Source organism: Somniosus microcephalus, chromosome 6, assembly GCF_052327205.1.
Source record: "Somniosus microcephalus isolate GS21.2 chromosome 6, FLI_Smic_1.0, whole genome shotgun sequence".
In the NCBI taxonomy this organism is placed as follows: domain Eukaryota; kingdom Metazoa; phylum Chordata; class Chondrichthyes; order Squaliformes; family Somniosidae; genus Somniosus; species Somniosus microcephalus.
In genome coordinates, this window is record NC_140992.1 from 193,525,551 (window position 1) to 193,544,174 (window position 18,624).

Here is an 18,624-nt window from a genome sequence, read left to right on the forward strand (position 1 = left end):
CACAGAATCACTCATGCGACAGCTGAACGTTAGAGGCAGAAGAACAGAAATCCTATTATGCACCATGGGTCATGAGAAGTCAATGCAAAGTTATATCCTGTCAGACCTAGAAGTGTGTGGACTTGAAGAGAAGGACTTCATAGACCTGCCTAATGTTTTCACACAGAGGGAGATTCCTGTTAGAATAGGGAACTTAGCCCTGCAGAAGGATGTGGATAGATGGCCTTACCTAGAAAAGGTGCATCTCCCATACATTGAAGCAGAAATTGGCCTATTAATTGGAACCAATGCCTACAAAACTATGGAGCCATGGCAGGTGATAAACAGCAAGGATGACGGACCCTACGCCGTCAGGACAGCCCTTGGATGGGTAGTCAATGGACCGGTAAGGAGAGATGATGGCAACAAGTCGAACAAGGAGGAACGACAAAATGTCACAGTTAATCGCATCTCTATCGCAAGCATTGAAGAGCTGTTGATACAGCAGTTCAACGCAGACTTTTCAGAATGCAGCTGCGAGGAAAAGACAGAGATGTCACAAGAAGACCATCAGTTCATGGATTTGATGACAAGGTCGACACAGTTCATCGATGGCCACTATCACATTGGTTTGCCACTGAGAAGACAGACCGCGAAGATGCCGAACAATCGCTGCATAGCAGAGCAACGCGCCATCAGTCTAAAGAGAAAGCTGAACAAGAACCCCGACTTTCACGAAGACTACAAAGGCTTCATGAGAAACATCATAGCGAAAGGCTATGCTGTAAAAGTGCCTGAGGAACAGTTAAACAGAGACGATGGAAGGGTCTGGTACATTCCTCATCACGGTGTGTATCACCCAAAGAAGAAAAAGATCCGTGTAGTGTTTGACTGCGCCGCCTCATTCAGAGGAACTTCACTGAACGACCAGCTGCTTCAAGGTCCTGATCTTACTAATACCCTCATTGGCGTCTTGACTAGGTTTAGACAAGAGCTCGTTGCCATGATGGCAGACATAGAATCAATGTTCTACCAAGTCAGAATCCCTGATGAAGATGCTGATCTCCTGCGTTTCCTTTGGTGGCCAGATGGCGACGTTAGTCAAGAGATGGTGGAATGTAGAATGGCTGTACACTTGTTCGGAGCCACATCATCTCCCAGCTGTGCAAGCTACGCTCTCAGAAAAACTGCAGAAGATGGCAAAGGCAAAGCACCATCAGAGGCTGTGGAGACAATCTTCAGGAACTTTTATGTCGATGACTGTCTGAAGTCCGTGTCAACAGAAGACGATGCCATCGCACTGTCAAGAGACCTTAGAACTCTGTGTTCGAATGGAGGATTCCATCTGACTAAGTGGATAAGCAACAGCAGAGCAGTCCTAGCGTCTATCCCAGAAAAGGAAAGAGCCACTGAAGTCAAAGATCTGGACCTGAGCCACGATGTCCTTCCTATCGAGAGAGCTCTTGGTGTACAATGGTGCATTGAGTCAGACACGTTCAACTTCAGAATAATGGTGAACGAAAGACCATCCACAAGACGAGGGATTCTCTCCGTGGTCAGTTCCATCTACGACCCTCTTGGATTCCTGGCACCACTCATTCTGCCGGTGAAGCTGATGCTACGAGAGCTGTGTAGAGACAAGAGAGGATGGGATGAAGATATCCCAGAAGGTCAAGCTCAGAGATGGCTCAGATGGTTGACAGATTTGCAACAACTTTCTAGCTTCAACGTCAGTAGATGCATCAAGCCTGTGAGTTTTGGAGTTACAAAGACGGCTCAACTACATCATTTCTCGGACGCCAGTGAGGACGGCTATGGCACGGCTACTTACCTCTTGCTGACAAATCAACAGGGCCAAAAACATTGTGCCTTCCTCATGGGGAAATCCAGGGTGGCTCCGCTGAAGCAGGTCACCATCCCGAGACTGGAGTTGACGGCAGCGGTTGTTGCAGTTAAAGTTGACCAGGTGATGCGGAAAGAGTTACAGCTCCCACTAGAAGAATCTGTCTTCTGGACGGATAGCACGACGGTGCTGAAGTATATAGAGAATGAGAAGATACGCTTCAAGACCTTCGTAGCAAACAGAATCTCATCCATTAGAGAAGCTACACAACCATCTCAATGGAGGTATGTAAACACCTCATTAAACCCAGCAGATCAAGCCTCACGGGGATTGAAGGCTGAAAACTTCATGAGGAGTGAAACTTGGATACAAGGCCCAAGTTATCTGCTGGAAACAGAGAGATCATGGCCAGAAAGACCAGATATGCCAAGTCAGATTGCTGAAGACGACGTCGAAGTCAAGAGATCAGTCACAGTAAATCTCATAACTACGAAAGAGAACTTTGACACAGTGAACAAGCTTGTTAACCATTTCTCAGGATGGTACCAGTTGAGGAAAGCAGTTGCATGGTTTCTAAGGTTGAAAGAGTTGCTGCTACACCTGAGCGGTAAGAGAAAAGAGTACCGAGCCACTATCAGTCAGTCTGAAAGTAACCCTGATAAGCAGAGAATGCTTCTACAGCAGTATATGCATCAGCACGAGACCACATTGGGTAAGAATTCATTGACCGTGGAGGATTTGGCCAAGGCTGAGAGGGAGATAGTTTGCTTCAGTCAAAGACAAAGATACCCAGAAGAAATCGAAGCTTTACAGCGAAATACTCCAATCAAGAAAGGTAGTCATATCTACAAGCTGGACCCTACACTGCAAGATGGAGTACTGAGGGTGGGAGGGAGACTAAACAAATCTGCTATGCCAGAGGAGGCCAAGCATCCTGCTATCCTTTCTAAGGACCTCCGGGTTGCTACTCTCATTCTCCAGCATATACACCAGCGTATTGGACACAGTGGGAGGAATCACGTGCTTGCGAAGCTAAGACAAAGATACTGGATTCCAGGAGCTAATTCTGTAATAAGAAAAATACTCTCTGAATGCATTGTTTGCAGACGGTTACACGCTAGAGCTGGGGAGCAGAAAATGGCAGACCTGCCTGAAGACCGTTTGTTACCGGACAAGCCCCCATTTACAAACGTAGGGGTGGACTATTTCGGGCCTTTCGAGGTAAAGCGAGGACGGAGCCTTGTCAAGAGATATGGTGTGCTTTTCACTTGTTTGGCCATCAGAGCTGTTCATATTGAGGTGGCACACACGCTTGACACTGATTCCTGTATTAACGCCTTGCGGCGCTTTGTCTGTAGAAGAGGACAGGTGTCCATTATGCGTTCTGATAATGGCACTAATTTCGTCGGAGCGGAGAGAGAACTACGGGAAGCTATTGAAGGTTGGAATCAGCTTAAAATACAGGAAGCCATGATGCAAACAGGAATTAAGTGGATCTTCAATCCTCCGGCTGCATCCCACCACGGAGGTGTCTGGGAAAGACAGATACGCACCGTAAGAAAACTACTCAGTTCTGTACTGAAGCAGCAAGCGCTTGACGACGAGGGACTCCAAACCGTTCTGTGTGAGGTCGAAGCCATCATTAATGACCGACCGATAACTAAGACACCAGATGATCCCAATGACCTCGAAGCCCTGACTCCGAACCACCTGTTGTTGTTGAAAACACAGCCAGCCATGCCCCCGGGAGTCTTCAAAAAGGAAGATCTGTATGCCCGTCGGAAGTGGAGACAAGTTCAGTATATGTCGGACCTTTTCTGGACCAGATGGACAAGAGAATACTTACCTCTGCTACAGGAGCGTCAAAAATGGTCCAAAATAAAGAGGAACTTCATTGTCGGAGACATTGTCTTAATTGTGGATGATTCAGCCCCTAGAAATTCTTGGTTGATGGGAAAAATAATTAAGACCATGCCAGACTCCAGAGGCGTCGTTCGTCGTGTTTGTTTGCAAACCAAGACCAGTACCCTGGAAAGACCGATCACAAAGCTCTGCCTGCTACAAGAAGCAGCGTGAAAAGTTCCTGAACGAAAAAAGTGGACACTTATATTGTAAATATGTTGAACTCATTAGTTTATGACTCTTAATGTTTGAGTAATTGATATGCTTCATGTGCCTAGTCAATTAGGGGCCGGAATGTAAGAGACATGAAAGTTTAAGAAAATACTTTAAAATATTGGTTAAATAGCATAATACAGTTAATTTACCTGACTGACTTATTGTATTAAGAACCCCCCCTATTTTCTTGCTCCAGTAGTATAGTCCGAGATACCCCCTTCATTCTTGCCACAATGGTACAGTCCTTAAGATCGTCACATAGCCAGCAGCCATTTTACAGTTTAAACTCCACGTGGCTGAAGGAGGCAGAAGTTGTGAGGGCTGGAGCAATACAGTTTTTGACCGTGTTCGTTTATACGTGTTTGCTTTGTAATTCTGTTCGTAAAGTGTTATAGTAAACAGTTTAAAAGACAAAGCTACATTTGGGAACGTTTTATTTCGACACGCGTCTACTCGTTGTTAAAAGCCCCACAGCTCAGTGGCTGCCTGTTTGGAAACTAAGAAGCGCCACTACATAAAGAATGGTCCTGGTATAAAGTTTTTTAATGGCCCAGATGCAACCATTTAACAATAATGGCGCAGGTACAAACAGTCACAAATGAACGGTCTGGTCATTTAATGAAACAGTAAAAACAGTTAACAAATAGAGGTCCAGCATAAATAATTAATGATCTAGCTAGAAAATAGTTTTGAATTTGAAGCTTCTTTTTGAAAACAAAGAATAAATATGTTGTGCATTGATTTTAGGTTCGTCTCGGTGTAAATTCTCACACTGATACAGTCCAGGCATAAAGTCAGCCCGAAACATACTGTGGCGGAACCACTAAGAGACTCAGAACATTTGAGAATAATCTCTTTAACTGCATTGTAGTGCAGCCATGTACTGCACCTTTAAACTGCTTGTTAACTATACTGTATGTATCTTCCTATACCCTGCGCGATGACGTCATGATGCCGATCAGATGACCGACAGTGGCGCGAAGAACGCGATGACGTCATGACGTCGGTTTCCAGAATCTTCCAGCAGTCGTCGAGTGCCTCTCAGCCTGAACAGACCTGTATACATTGTAATGATATCAGCAAATAGTGATGGTATTTGCCTGTTTGATTATGATGCCTTACCAGCATATTTGTTTCGGATTTCCAACATCTGCAGTATTTTGCTATCGTAGCATATTTGCCTGATTGATTACTTATGCCTGACCAGCAGAGTGCATGTGAGAGACAAGCAGTTTAGTTTTGGTTTCGTTTTAGATGGATCTCTAAGATGGTGTCTCCTGTAATGCTGTTAACAGAGTTGAACAGACTTTAGATAAAAAGTCATTCTCTTTCATGAATGTGTCGTCATTGAACCCACATACAAATCAATACATACATCTTCTCCTGTAGTTTACTAGTTAACTTCGTTGTTATTAAACTTTGTTGTTTTGATTCACTGAGTCGAACTGCAGTTATTCAGATAGGAACTACCGTTCCTACATTGGTGACCTCGATCTCGTCGAACAACTTTCGTTGAGATTCAAGAATGAACACGAACGCCGTCGCCCTCAAACTTCCACAGTTCTGGGAACAACAGCCATCAGCATGGTTCTTCCAGGCGGAAGCCCAGTTCTCACTCCGAGAGATTACAGCGGATTCGACCCGTTATTTTCACGTGGTCTCCGCTCTCGACAGCACCACGGCCTCGCGGGTCGTCAGCCTCCTGGGCAATCCACCAGAAGAGGGCAAGTATGAGGCTCTTAAAACTCGTTTGCTACAGGTGTTTGATCTCAATAAGTCAGAGCGCGCACGCAGGCTTATTGCTGTGCCTGGCCTCGGGGACTCAAAACCTTCTGAACTGATGAGCCAGATGCTCACTCTTTTGGGTTCGGAGCCCCAATGTTTTTTGTTCCGTGAACTTTTCCTTAACCAGCTACCGGAACCGGTTCAGACAGCCCTGGCCAATTCTCCGATTACGGACTGTGTAGAACTTGCGGCTGAGGCAGACAAGTTTTTTACTGTTGCGCAGCAGTATTGTGCAGCCACGAGGTGCCCTTCCCCCTCACGGGTGCAACCCAGCCCTCCTCCCGCAGGCTGGTGTGCATACCATGCCCGTTTTGGCACCAAAGCTCGATGCTGCCGCCTGCCCTGCAGTTTTTCGCCAGAAAAAAAAAAAAACCCCCACCAAGCCCGCACCCTTCGGCAAAACTGACTGGGTCTAAAAAAAAAACGTTCACTTCACCATGGCGGTTGGTTCGGCAGGAAAGGTGCTGTACATCACAGATTCCACGACAGGGCGACGATTTTTCTACGACACCGGATCCCAGTGCAGTATTCTGCCAGCTTCAATCCGGCGGGCGTGGTCCACCCCTCGAGGCAGCTAATGGCGCGGATATCTGCACGTTCGGAAAACGGACAGTCAATTTAACCTTCAGCGGTCAGAGATTTGTTTGGGACTTTATTGTGGCTAAAGTTTTGCAGGCTATCCTGGGCGCCGATTTTTTCTGCTCCAACGGCTTTCTGGTCGACGTCCAACACTGCCATCTCATAAATGCGTCCACCTTCCACGCACTGCCGTGCCATCGCAGCACCGCCATGTCCTGGTCGATTGCCTGTACGCTTGCAGCACAGGACGGGTTTACGTGCCTGCTCGGGGAGTTTCCAGAGCTCACCAGGCCTACTTTTTCGGCAGCAGTCATGAGGCACGGAGTGGTGCATCACATCACGATGAAGGGACCACTGGTTTATGCCCGGGCACGTCAGTTGGAACCAGGCAAGCTCGCAGCAGCAAAAGCCAAGTTTCGCACCATGGAACGCCTCGGGATCGTCCAACGCTCCAATAGCCCTTGGTCCTCCCCACTGCATATCGTCCCCAAACCAGGCGGTGGCTGGCGACCTTGTGGGGATTACCGACGTCTGAATGAAGCCACTACACCGGACAGGTATCCAATACCTCATATCCAGGACTTTTCGGCCCATCTGGCTGGCAACTCCGTTTTCTCCAAGGTGGATCTCGTCCGCGGTTACCACCAAGTCCTGGTACACCCGCAAGATGTCCCCAAAACGGCGGTCATCACACCGTTCGGACTTTTCGAATTTCTCCGAATGCCTTTCGGGTTGAAAAATGCAGCGCAGGCCTTCCAACGGCTCATGGACTCTGTGTTACGAGATTTGCCCTTTCTTTTTGTTTACTTGGATGACATCCTCATCACCAATAGAGATTCGCAGGAACACCTACAGCATTTGCGCACACTTTTGCCCATCTCAGCCAGCACAGCCTCATCATCAACCCTGCCAAATGCCAGTTTGGATTATCCAGCATCGATTTCCTGGGACACAAGATCACTTCGGACGGCGCCATCCCACTAGCTACCAAGGTAGAAGCAGTTACAGCATTCCCACGGCCTCACACAGTCAAATCCCTGCAGGAATTTCTGGGGATGATGAACTTCTATCACCGGTTCGTCCCCAAGGCAGCCCAGTTGATGCAGCCGCTGTACGAAGCGCTCAAAGGGAAGTCGGGAAAGGACGCTATCACTTGGACGCCGCTGATGGACCAGGCGTTCCTTAACACCAAGGTGGCGTTGGCAGACGCAACCATGCTTGCTCACCCGTTACCGGGCGTGACCATCGCCCTCACTACAGATGCCTCCGATTATGCCATCGGGGCGGTTCAAGAGCAATGGGTCGACGATGCGTGGCAGCCGTTAGCATTCTTCAGCTGCCAGCTTCGCAAGAACGAGCAAAAATATAGCACTTTCGACAGGGAGTTGTTGGCCCTGTTTTTAGCCGTCCGACACTTCCGTTTTCTCCCAGAAGGGCGTCCATTTACTGCATTCGTGGACCACAAGCCACTTACGTTCGCAATGGCAAAAACGACAGAGCCTTGGTCAGCCCGCCAGCAACGCCACCTCACCTTTATATCCGAATTTACGATGGATCTAAGGCATGTGTCCGGCAAGGATAATCTCGTGGCCGATTGTCTCTCCCGTTCTCCAGTCCAGGCAGTCCACCTGGGTATCGATTTCGTTGGGTTGGCAGAAGAGCAACTAGCAGATCCCGAAGTACAGGCATACCGGACCACGCCTTCCAATTGGCAGGTGGCCGATGTTAAGTTCCAGGCGGCGGGAACCACGCTTTTGTGTGACACATCCATGGGAGTGCCCAGGCCCATCGTGCCGTTGGAATGGCGTAAGAAAATTTTCCAGGCCATACATGGGTTATCGCATCCAGGGATGCGTGCTTCACAACGGCTAATGTCCCGTAAATTTGTCTGGAAAGGAATGCATTTGGACGTCCGGGACTGGACAAACCAGTGCGTGGATTGTCAAAAAGCAAAAGTTAATCGCCATGTCAAAGCTCCACTGGCCGGATTTCCGGTGCCAGAGCGCCGTTTTGACCATGTACACGTGGACTTAGTGGGTCCTCTTCCCATTTCGCGAGGTTTCACACATCTCCTGATGGTAGTGGACCATACCACCAGGTGGCCAGAGGTGATTCCATTGAGTGCTACTGCTGCATCAGACGTCTCCAGGGCATTCGTTTCATCGTGGGTAGCTCGTTTCGGGGTACTATCCGACATCTCCTCAGACAGAGTCCCACAATTTACGTCAGAGTTGTGGACAGCAGTCGCGCAGGGTTTGGGTGCCAACTGCACCGCACCACTGCATATCATCCGCAAGCGAATGGCCTGTGCGAGCGGTTCCATCGGTCGCTCAAGGCGTCACTCCGGGCCAGCTTGCGTGGTTCCAACTGGGTGGACAGACTCCCCTGGGTGTTACTAGGCCTTCGAACAGCCCCCAAGGATGATCTCCAGTCTTCATCGGCCGAGTTAGTCTACGGCCAGCCGCTTCGGGTACCAGGTGACTTTATCCCTCCACACACAGAATCGTGGTCTGCGGCTCAGCAACTCCTCCAGCATCAGGAGGTGGCCAAGAATTTCCTGCCTATTCCAACCTCGAATCACAACCTACAGAGGCCTCATGTCCCAGCAGAATTAATGAACTCTGAGTATGTTTTTATTCGGCAGGACACCCACAGAGGCCTGTTAAAACCACCGTATGCTGGACCGTTTCGTGTCATGCCATCGGGTGAAAAATTTTTCACGGTGGACGTCGGTGGCAAACCGGATACCATCTCTATCGACCGACTTAAACTGGCCCATCTCGATCGGAGTGAAGCAGTCATTGCTGCTCAACCGCCTCGCCGTGGTCGACCTCCGTTGACCGCCGCACCAGCTCGGCACCAGCCCGCCATTGAACCACCTGCATCGGTTTCCACGTTGCCTACACTAGCACCTCTTGTTCCCGCCACGCTGGTCGTGCCGCTCCAGACGCAGCCAAGAGCCGACTCGTCCTTCGGCGCTCCATTCCTGCTGCCTGAGTTTCGCCGTCGCTCGACCAGGCTTATCAAGCCTCCTGTTCGTTTGGCACTGTCTGTTAAAGAGCATTCTGGGGGGGCGTCTGTGGCGGAACCACTAAGAGACTCAGAACATTTGAGAATAATCTCTTTAACTGCATTGTAGTGCAGCCATGTGCTGCACCTTTAAACTGCTTGTTAACTATACTGTATGTACCTTCCTATACCCTGCGTGATGACATCATGACGCCAATCACGTGACCGCCAGTGGCGCGAAGAACGCGATGACATCATGACGTCGGTTTCCAGAATCTTCCAGCAGTCGTCGAGTGCCTCTCAGCCTGAACAGACCTGTATACATCTTCTCCTGTAGTTTACTAGTTAACTTCGTTGTTATTAAACTTTGTTGTTTTGATTCACTGAGTCGAACTGCAGTTATTCAGATAGGAACTACCGTTCCTACAATACCATAATAACTCTGCAAATAGACCACAACAAAGGAGATTAAAACATTCTTCTACAGCAGATGGGCAACGTGAAACATAAAAATAAAGTTTTGCTAAAGAGGTTCACCAAGACACTCACTGCCTAGAGATCAGGATAATTTTTTTTAAAAAGTCAACCTAAAAATAAATATATTCCAACTCACACCCCGGTACCCAGAAATACCCCCTCACCCCCAATGTAAACTAGTCGCAATAGCAGTGAGCTGCAATAAAAAAAAATACCCAAAACAAGTGTTTTGCCACTGGCACGCATCACTGAAATGTTGAGATGGAAAAATAACCCTTTTGAGTGCTGAATATCTTTTGGAACTTGCACATTTTGTTAACTGCCAAAAATGATTTTTCTTTTAAAAATCAGAATAGGAACCAGGGATACAACAGCAACTGGAATCAAGGTTATATTAGTCACAACAATGCCTATAGCAATCCAGGTTACAATGGATATGGAGGTACGCAGTACTCTGGGTGTAACTACAACTGCGGATGTGCTCCAGAATATGATACCTACAATAGTCAGCAGGGCAGCTATGGAAAGGCATCTAGAGGTGTAGGCAGTCACCAGAATAACTAGGAACAATACTAAAGAAAAACTGATAGTTATTTCACCGGGCCCGGTAAGTGCGGGTGTCCCGGGCGGAGCAGCGCTGGTGTGGAGCGCGGTCGACAGGAAGTGAGCTGACACTGAGCCCGTGGGCTGGTGCTGGGCCTCCTCATTACCGTGCTGGGCTGCTCGAGTTCCTGCGGACTGCCGGCCGGCCGGGCCGGGCTGCTCCACTCGCAGCTCGCTCCCATGGTAATGGAACCGCCAGCTGCTGCCTCCGGACTCTCGACTCCCACTGCAACTCACCAGGTGTCACTTCTGGGAAGGGAACCTCAGTGGCGTCAACCACCTGACAGAAAAAACCCTGCAGTCATCTTTGAGTGGGTCGCCAGAGCTGCTTTTGCTGTCCAGAGCACGAGTGCCGCCATATTTATGCGGGGCAGGGGGGGGGCGCGGGTTCCTGCTGCTTTGTTCATTGAGCAACGGCACCATCTTTTTCTAGGGCATGGGTGTCGCCATCTTAGTGTGGGGGAGAGTTCTGCTTTATGCGGCGCGTAGGGGCCATCTTTGTCTCGGGCACTGGTGCCTTTTTCCTGCTCGTTGGGTTGGGCCCCTCCCCCCACACCCGCTCCAGTGCCCCAGCTCTCTGCGTGGCCTGTGAATTTAAGTACGTGGGAGCTTACAGATCAGTGCGCGGCCGCACACCTGCACACCTTACAGTCAGCAATGCCCATCACCCCTGTGCTTGCTGACCTCCATTGGCTGCCAGTTAAGCAACACCTCAATTTTAAAATTCTCATCCTGGTTTTCAAATCCCTCCATGGCCTTGCCTCTCCCTATCTCTGTAATCTCCTTCAGTCCTACAACCTCAGATATCTGCACTCCTCTAATTCTGGCCTCTTGAACATCCCCGATTTTAATTGCTCCACCATTGGTGGCCGTGCCTTCAGCTGCCTGTGTCCTAAGCTCTGGAATTCCCTGCCTAAACCTCTCTATCTTTCTCTTCTCCTTTAAGACGCTCCTTAAAACCTACGTCTTTCACCAAGCTTTTGGTCATCTGCCCTAATATCTCCTGTGGTTTGGAGTCAAATTTTGATTTATAACACTCCTGTGAAGCGCCTTGGGATGATTTACTATGTTAAAGGTGCTATATAAATACAACTTGCTGTTGCTAATATCAACCACCACCTCCAATTGGTTCAAAAATCAGTAGAAAATAGGAGAGCGCCTCTATCTATTTTCAGGTTGTCAGTGGTTACGTTACAAGCTTCAGGAGAGCAGTGGGAGAGGGATGGAGGAAAAGTGGAGGCGCAGTCCGGGAGCCGAGGGACACCATGGCTTCCTTTCCAAGATGTGGTACCACAGCTCAAATATTTCAGAAGTTGCAATAGCCTTTGAATTGAATGTGAGGATTCACTGTTCCACATTGCTCCTTATTTTATAAACTGGCCTGCCAAAGTAGGAACTTAATCTATCAAAATGTAAAGGTACTTTATTTTGACAGGTAGTCTCCGCATTCAGCCTCCAAGCTAAAGATTTGACCTCAAGTGTCCCATTCACCACATCTTGAAGGAAACTTATACACTGATTGCTTGAGCCAGTTACAGTACACATGATAGATAGTTCCGATTTCCTAATTTGGGATCCGATCGTATTAAATCCTGTAGGTGACACGCCTGTATGGTATTCACTCACTGCCATGGGTTACGATCTCCTAAGGAGAGTGTCACTCAGCTACTCCCTCCAATGGACAGTCTCACTCAATTACTCTCTCTAACGGAGAGTCTCACTCAGTTACACTCCCATGGACAGACTCACTCAGTTACTCTCCAATGGACAGTCTCACTCAGTTACTCTCCCATGGACAGTCTCACTCAGTTACTCTCCAATGGACATTCTCACATAGTTGCTCTCTCAATGGACAGTCTCACTCAGTTACACTCTCAAGGGACAGTCTCACTCAGTTACTCTCCAATGGAAAGTCTCACTCAGTTACTCTCCAATGGACAGCCTCACTCAGTTACTCTCCAATGGACAGGCTCACTCAGTTACTCTCCCATGGACAGTCTCACTCAGTTACTCTCCAATGGACATTCTCACATAGTTACTCTCTCAATGGACAGTCTCACTCAGTTACACTCTCAAGGGACAGTCTCACTCAGTTACTCTCCAATGGAAAGTCTCACTCAGTTACTCTCCAATGGACAGCCTCACTCAGTTACTCTCCAATGGACAGCCTCACTCAGTTACTCTCCAATGGACAGTCTCACTCAGTTACTCTCCCATGGACAGTCTCACTCAGTTACTCTCCAATGGACATTCTCACATAGTTACTCTCTCCAATGGACAGTCTCACTCAGTTATTCTCCAATGGACAGTCTCACTCAGTTACTCTCTCCCATGGACAGTCTCACTCAGTTACTCTCCAATGGACAGCCTCACTCAGTTACTCTCCAATGGACAGTCTCACTCAGTTACTCTCCCATGGACAGTCTCACTCAGTTACTCTCCAATGGACATTCTCACATAGTTACTCTCTCCAATGGACAGTCTCACTCAGTTATTCTCCAATGGACAGTCTCACACATTTACTCTCCAATGGACAGTCTCACACAGTTACTCTCCAATGGACAGTCTCACACAATTACTCTCTCGAATGGACATTCTAACTCAGTTACTCTCCCATGGAGAGTCTCACTCAATTACTCTCCAATGAACAGTCTCACTCAGTTACTCCCTCAATGGACAGCCTCACTCAGTTATTCTCCAATGGACAGTCTCACTCAGTTACTCCCTCCAATGAACAGTCTCACTTGGTTATTCTGCAATTGACAGTCTCACTCAGTTACTCTCTCCCATGCACCGTCTCACTCAGTTACTCTCTCCAATGGACAGTCTCACTCAGTTACTCTCTCCCATGTGTAGTATCACTCAGTTACGCTCTCCAATGGACAGTCTCACTCAGTTACTCTCTCCCAAGGAGAGTCTCACTCAGTCACACTCTACAATGGACAGTTTCACTCAGTTACTCTCTCCAATGGACAGTCTCATTCAGTTACTCTCTACAATGGGCTGTCTCATTCAGTTACTCTCTACAATGGGCAATCTCCTCCTTTGCCTCACACAGCAGCCTGGGATACATTTCATCCGGGCCTGGGGATTTATCCATTTTTAGGCCAGCTAAACCTAACCAGAGGCCCGACCAGTTCGGGGGAGAGCAGCAGCGGAGGAGGAGCCCGGCTTAAAAACCGGCACGAAGGCAGAGGCCCGACCAGTTCGGGGGAGAGCAGCAGCGGAGGAGGAGCCCGGCTTAAAAACCGGCGCGAAGGCAGAGGCCCGACCAGTTCGGGGGAGAGCAGCAGCGGAGGAGGAGCCCGGCTTAAAAACCGGCGCGAAGGCAGAGGCCCGACCAGTTCGGGGGAGAGCAGCAGCGGAGGAGGAGCCCGGCTTAAAAACCGGCGCCAAGGCAGAGGCCCGACCAGTTCGGGGGAGAGCAGCAGCGGAGGAGGAGCCCAGCTTAAAAACCGGCGCCAAGGCAGAGGCCCGACCAAATCAACAGCAGAGGAGAGAGGTAAAAAGTAATCAGTGTGTGACGTCACCAGGGAGCAGGTAAGTGATTGGCTGGTGAGTATTTCTCTCTTTTCAATACAAGCTTGACTTCTGTGGTGTTAAATTTCTAGGGTCTCTGGTGTAGTGGGGACAGTTGGTAAATAAAGCGCCCTAGAGTATACCTGTAACTGGGGTATTGAATAAATTTTTTAATTAATTAAAGGAGTAAGTCATGGCAGGAGAGCTCAGACCCGTGTTCTGCTCCTCTTGCTCCATGTGGGAAGTCAGGGATGCTGCCAGTGTCCCTGACGACCATGTGTGCAGGAAATGCATCCAGCTGCAGCTACTTGCAGACCGCATTGCGGCGCTCGAGCTGCGGGTGGATGAATTTTGGAGTATGCGCGATGCTGAGAGGCTCGTGGATAGCACGTTTAGCGAGTTGTTCACGCCTCAGGGTAGGGCAGCACAGGGGGTGACCATCAGGCGGAGCAACAAAGGCAGGCAGGTAGTGCAGGGAACCCCTGCGGACATCCCCCTTTCAAACAAGTATACCGCTTTGGATACTGTTGAGGGGGATGACTCACCAGGGGAAGGCAGCAGCAGCCAACTTCCTGGCACTGGGGGTGCTCCTGCTGCCCAGGAAGGGGGGAAAAAGAGTGGGAGAGCAATAGTGGTAGGGGATTCTATAGTAAGGGGAACAGATAGGCGTTTCTGTGGCCGTAGACGTGAATCCAGGATGGTTTGTTGCCTCCCTGGTGCCAGGGTCAAGGATGTCACTGAGCGGCTGCAGGGCATTCTGGAGGGGGAGGGTGAACAGCCAGTGGTCGTGGTCCACATTGGTACCAACGACATAGGTAAAAAGAGGGATGAGGTCCTGCATCAAGAATTTAGGGAGCTAGGTAACAGATTAAAGAGCAGGACCTCAAAGGTTGTAATCTCTGGATTACTCCCAGTGCCACGTGCTAGTAAGTATAGGAATGGGAGGATAGAGCAGATGAATGCGTGGCTAAAGAGTTGGTGTAGGGGGCAGGGTTTTACTTTCCTGGATCACTGGGCCTGCTTCTGGGAAAGGTGGGACTTGTACAAGTCGGACGGGTTGCACCTGAACCAGAGCGGGACAAATATCCTTGCGGGGAGGTTTGCTAGCACTGTTGGGGGGGGTTTAAACTAACTTGGCAGGGGGATGGGATACAGAGGGGAGCTGAAACAGGGGGGGATGTGCTGCCAATTATAGAGAAAGAAACAAGTCAGCTTGGTAGACAGGGCAAATATATAAGGGCAAGGCTGGATGGCATCTATTTTAATGCAAGGAGTCTTGCAAATAAGGTGGATGAACCGAAGGTGTTGATAAACACATGGGGGTATGATATTGTTGCTATCACGGAGACATGGTTGAGGGAAGGGCAAGACTGGCAGCTCAATATTCCGGGGTACAGAATCTTCAGGCGAGACAGAGGGGGAGGTATAAGAGGAGGGGGTGTCGCAATATTAATTAAGGAGTCAATTACTGCAGTAAGGAGGGATGATATATTAGCAGGGTCCTCTAATGAGGCCATATGGGTGGAGCTTAAAAACAAAAAGGGGGCAAGCACTTTGCTGGGAGCGTACTATAGGCCTCCAAACAGTCAGGGGGAGATAGAGGAACAGATATGTAGGCAAATCTCAGAGAAATGTGCAAATAATAGGGTAATAATAATGGGGGATTTCAACTTCCCCAATATTAACTGGGATAGTCAGAGTGTGAAAGGCTCAGAGGGTGTAGAATTCTTAAAGTGCATCCAGGAGAGCTTTTTGAGCCAGCATGTAGAAAGTCCTACAAGAGAGGGGGCGGTACTGGACCTAATTCTAGGGAATGTGGCCGGCCAAGTGGAAAAAGTGCTAGTAGGTGAGCACTTTGGTGATAGTGACCATAATATGGTAAGATTTAAGGTGGTCATGGAAAAGGACAGGGATGGGCCGGAAATAAAGGTTCTAAATTGGGGGAAGGCTGATTTTAATAGGATAAGGCAGGATCTGGCCAAAATGGACTGGGATCAGCTACTTGTAGGAAAATCCGCATCGGAGCAATGGGAGGCTTTCAGAAGGGAGATTGAGATCATACAATGGCAACATGTTCCCGTAAAGGTCAAGGGTGGTTCCAAAAACCACAGGGAACCTTGGATGTCAGGGGATATACGAGAATGGATTAGGAAAAAAAGGAGGGCTTTTGGTAGATACAAAAGGCTAAAGACGGAGGAAGCCCTGGAGGAGTACAAAAAGTGCAGGGGGATACTTAAAAAAGAAATTAGGAGATCAAGGAGGGGCCATGAAATAACACTGGCGAGCAAAATAAAGGAAAATCCGAAGATGTTTTATAAGTATATTAAGGGTAAGAGGATAACTAGGGAAAAAATAGGGCCCATTAGGGACAAAAGTGGCAATCTGTGTGTGGAGCCGGAAGATGTAGGAGGGGTTCTAAATGAATTTTTTGCATCTGTTTTCACTATGGAGAAGGACGATGTAGTCATAGAAATAGGGCGGGGGGACTGTGATATGCTCGAACATATTAACATTGAGAGGGAGGAGGTATTGGCGGTTTTAGCTGGCCTAAAAATGGATAAATCCCCAGGCCCGGATGAAATGTATCCCAGGCTGCTGTGTGAGGCAAAGGAGGAGATTGCGGGGGCTCTAACGCATATATTCAGGACCTCTCTGGCCACAGGGGATGTGCCAGAGGACTGGAGAACCGCTAATGTAGTACCATTATTCAAGAAGGGTAGTAGGGAAAAACCGGGGAACTACAGGCCAGTGAGCCTAACATCAGTGGTAGGAAAATTATTGGAAAAAATCCTGAGGGACAAAATTTGTCTCCACTTGGAGAGGCAAGGATTAATCAGGGATAGTCAACATGGCTTTGTCAAGGGAAGATCATGTCTGACTAATTTGATTGAATTTTTTGAGGGGGTGACTAGGTGTGTGGATGAGGGTAACGCAGTGGATGTGGTATACATGGATTTCAGTAAGGCCTTCGATAAAGTCCCGCACAGGAGACTGGTCAAGAAGGTAAGAGCCCATGGAATCCAGGGTGCCTTGGCACATTGGATACAAAACTGGCTTAGTGGCAGAAGGCAGAGGGTGATGGTCGAAGGTTGTTTTTGTGACTGGAAGCCTGTGGCCAGTGGGGTACCACAGGGATCGGTGCTGGGTCCCTTGCTGTTTGTGGTCTACATTAATGACTTGGATATGAATGTAAAGGGTATGATCAGTAAGTTCGCGGATGATACAAAAATTGGTAGGGTGGTAAATAGCGAGGAGGGTAGCCTCAGTCTGCAGGACGATATAGATGGGTTCGTCAGATGGGCGGAACAGTGGCAAATGGAATTTAACCCGGAAAAGTGCGAGGTGATGCACTTTGGGGGGACTAACAAGGCAAAGGAATACACAATGAATGGAAAGACCCTAGGCAAGACGGAGGGTCAGAGGGATCTGGGTGTGCAAGTACACAGATCCCTGAAGGCGGTGGAACAGGTGGATAAGGTGTTAAAAAAGGCATATGGGATACTTGCCTTCATTAGCCGAGGCATTGAATATAAGAGCAAGGAGGTTATGATGGAGCTGTATAAAACACTGGTTAGGCCACAGCTGGAATACTGTGTGCAGTTCTGGTCACCACACTACAGGAAGGATGTGATCGCGTTGGAGAGGGTGCGGAGGAGGTTCACCAGGATGTTACCAGGGCTGGAGCGCTTCAGCTATGAAGAGAGACTGGGCAGATTGGGTTTGTTTTCCTTGGAGCAGAGGAGGCTGAGGGGGGACATGATTGAGGTATACAAAATTATGAGGGGCATAGATAGGATGGATGCTGAGGAGCTTTTTCCCTTAGTAGAGGGGTCAATAACTAGGGGGCATAGATTCAAGGTAAAGGGCGGGAGGTTTAGAGGGGATTTGAGAAAGAACTTTTTCACCCAGAGGGTGGTTGGAGTCTGGAACTCACTGCCTGAAAGGGTTGTGGAGGCAGAAACCCTCACAACATTTAAGAAGCATTTGGATGTGCACTTGAAATGCCATAGCATACAAGGCTACGGGCCAAATGCTGGAATATGGGATTAGATTAGACAGGGCTTGATGGCCGGTGCGGACACGATGGGCCGAAGGGCCTCTATCCGTGCTGTATTACTCTATGACTCTATGACCCTCTACAATGGGCTGTCTCATTCAGTTACTCTCTACAATGGGCTGTCTCATTCAGTTACTCCATCCAATGCACTGTCTCACTCAGTTAATTGCTCATGGACAGTCTCACTCAGTTACTCCCCAATGGACAGTCTCACAAAGTCATTCTCGCAAATGGACAGTCTCACGCAGTTATTCTCCAATGGACAGTCTCACTCAGTTACTCTCTCCAATGGACAGTTGCACTCAGTTACTTTCTCCAATGGACAGTCTCACTCAGTTAGTCTCTCCAATGGACAGTCTCACTCAGTTACTCTCTCCAATGCAATGTATCACTCAGTTACTCTCTCCAATGGATAGTCTCACTCAGTTACTTCCTCATATGGACAGTCTCACTGAGTTACTCTCCAATGGACAGTCTCACACAGTTACTCTCCAATGGACAGTCTCACTCAGTTATACTCTCAATGGACAGTCTCACTCAGTTACTCTCCAATGGACAGTCTCAATCAGTTACTCTCCAATGGACAGTCTCACACAGTTACTTTCCAATGGACAGTCTCACTCAGTTACTCTCTCAATGGAGAGTCTCACTCATT

The 18,624-nt window shown here is 48.6% G+C and overlaps 1 protein-coding gene across 2 annotated transcripts in view; it reads right to left on the minus strand.

Annotated features, from left to right (window-relative positions):
• smpd3 (sphingomyelin phosphodiesterase 3) overlaps positions 1 to 18,624 on the minus strand; it is a 174,058-nt gene that overhangs the window by 74,804 nt on the left and 80,630 nt on the right. The window contains exon 2 of one of the 2 annotated variants that reach the window (XM_085991144.1): positions 9,293 to 9,755. The exons of the other annotated variant lie outside the window; for it this stretch is intronic. Within the exon in view, the coding sequence (XP_085847270.1) occupies positions 9,717 to 9,755 (39 nt within the window). The 3' untranslated portion in view covers positions 9,293 to 9,716. Of the gene's footprint in view, positions 1 to 9,292; positions 9,756 to 18,624 lie in introns of those variants that run through there. 2 annotated transcript variants of the gene reach the window in all.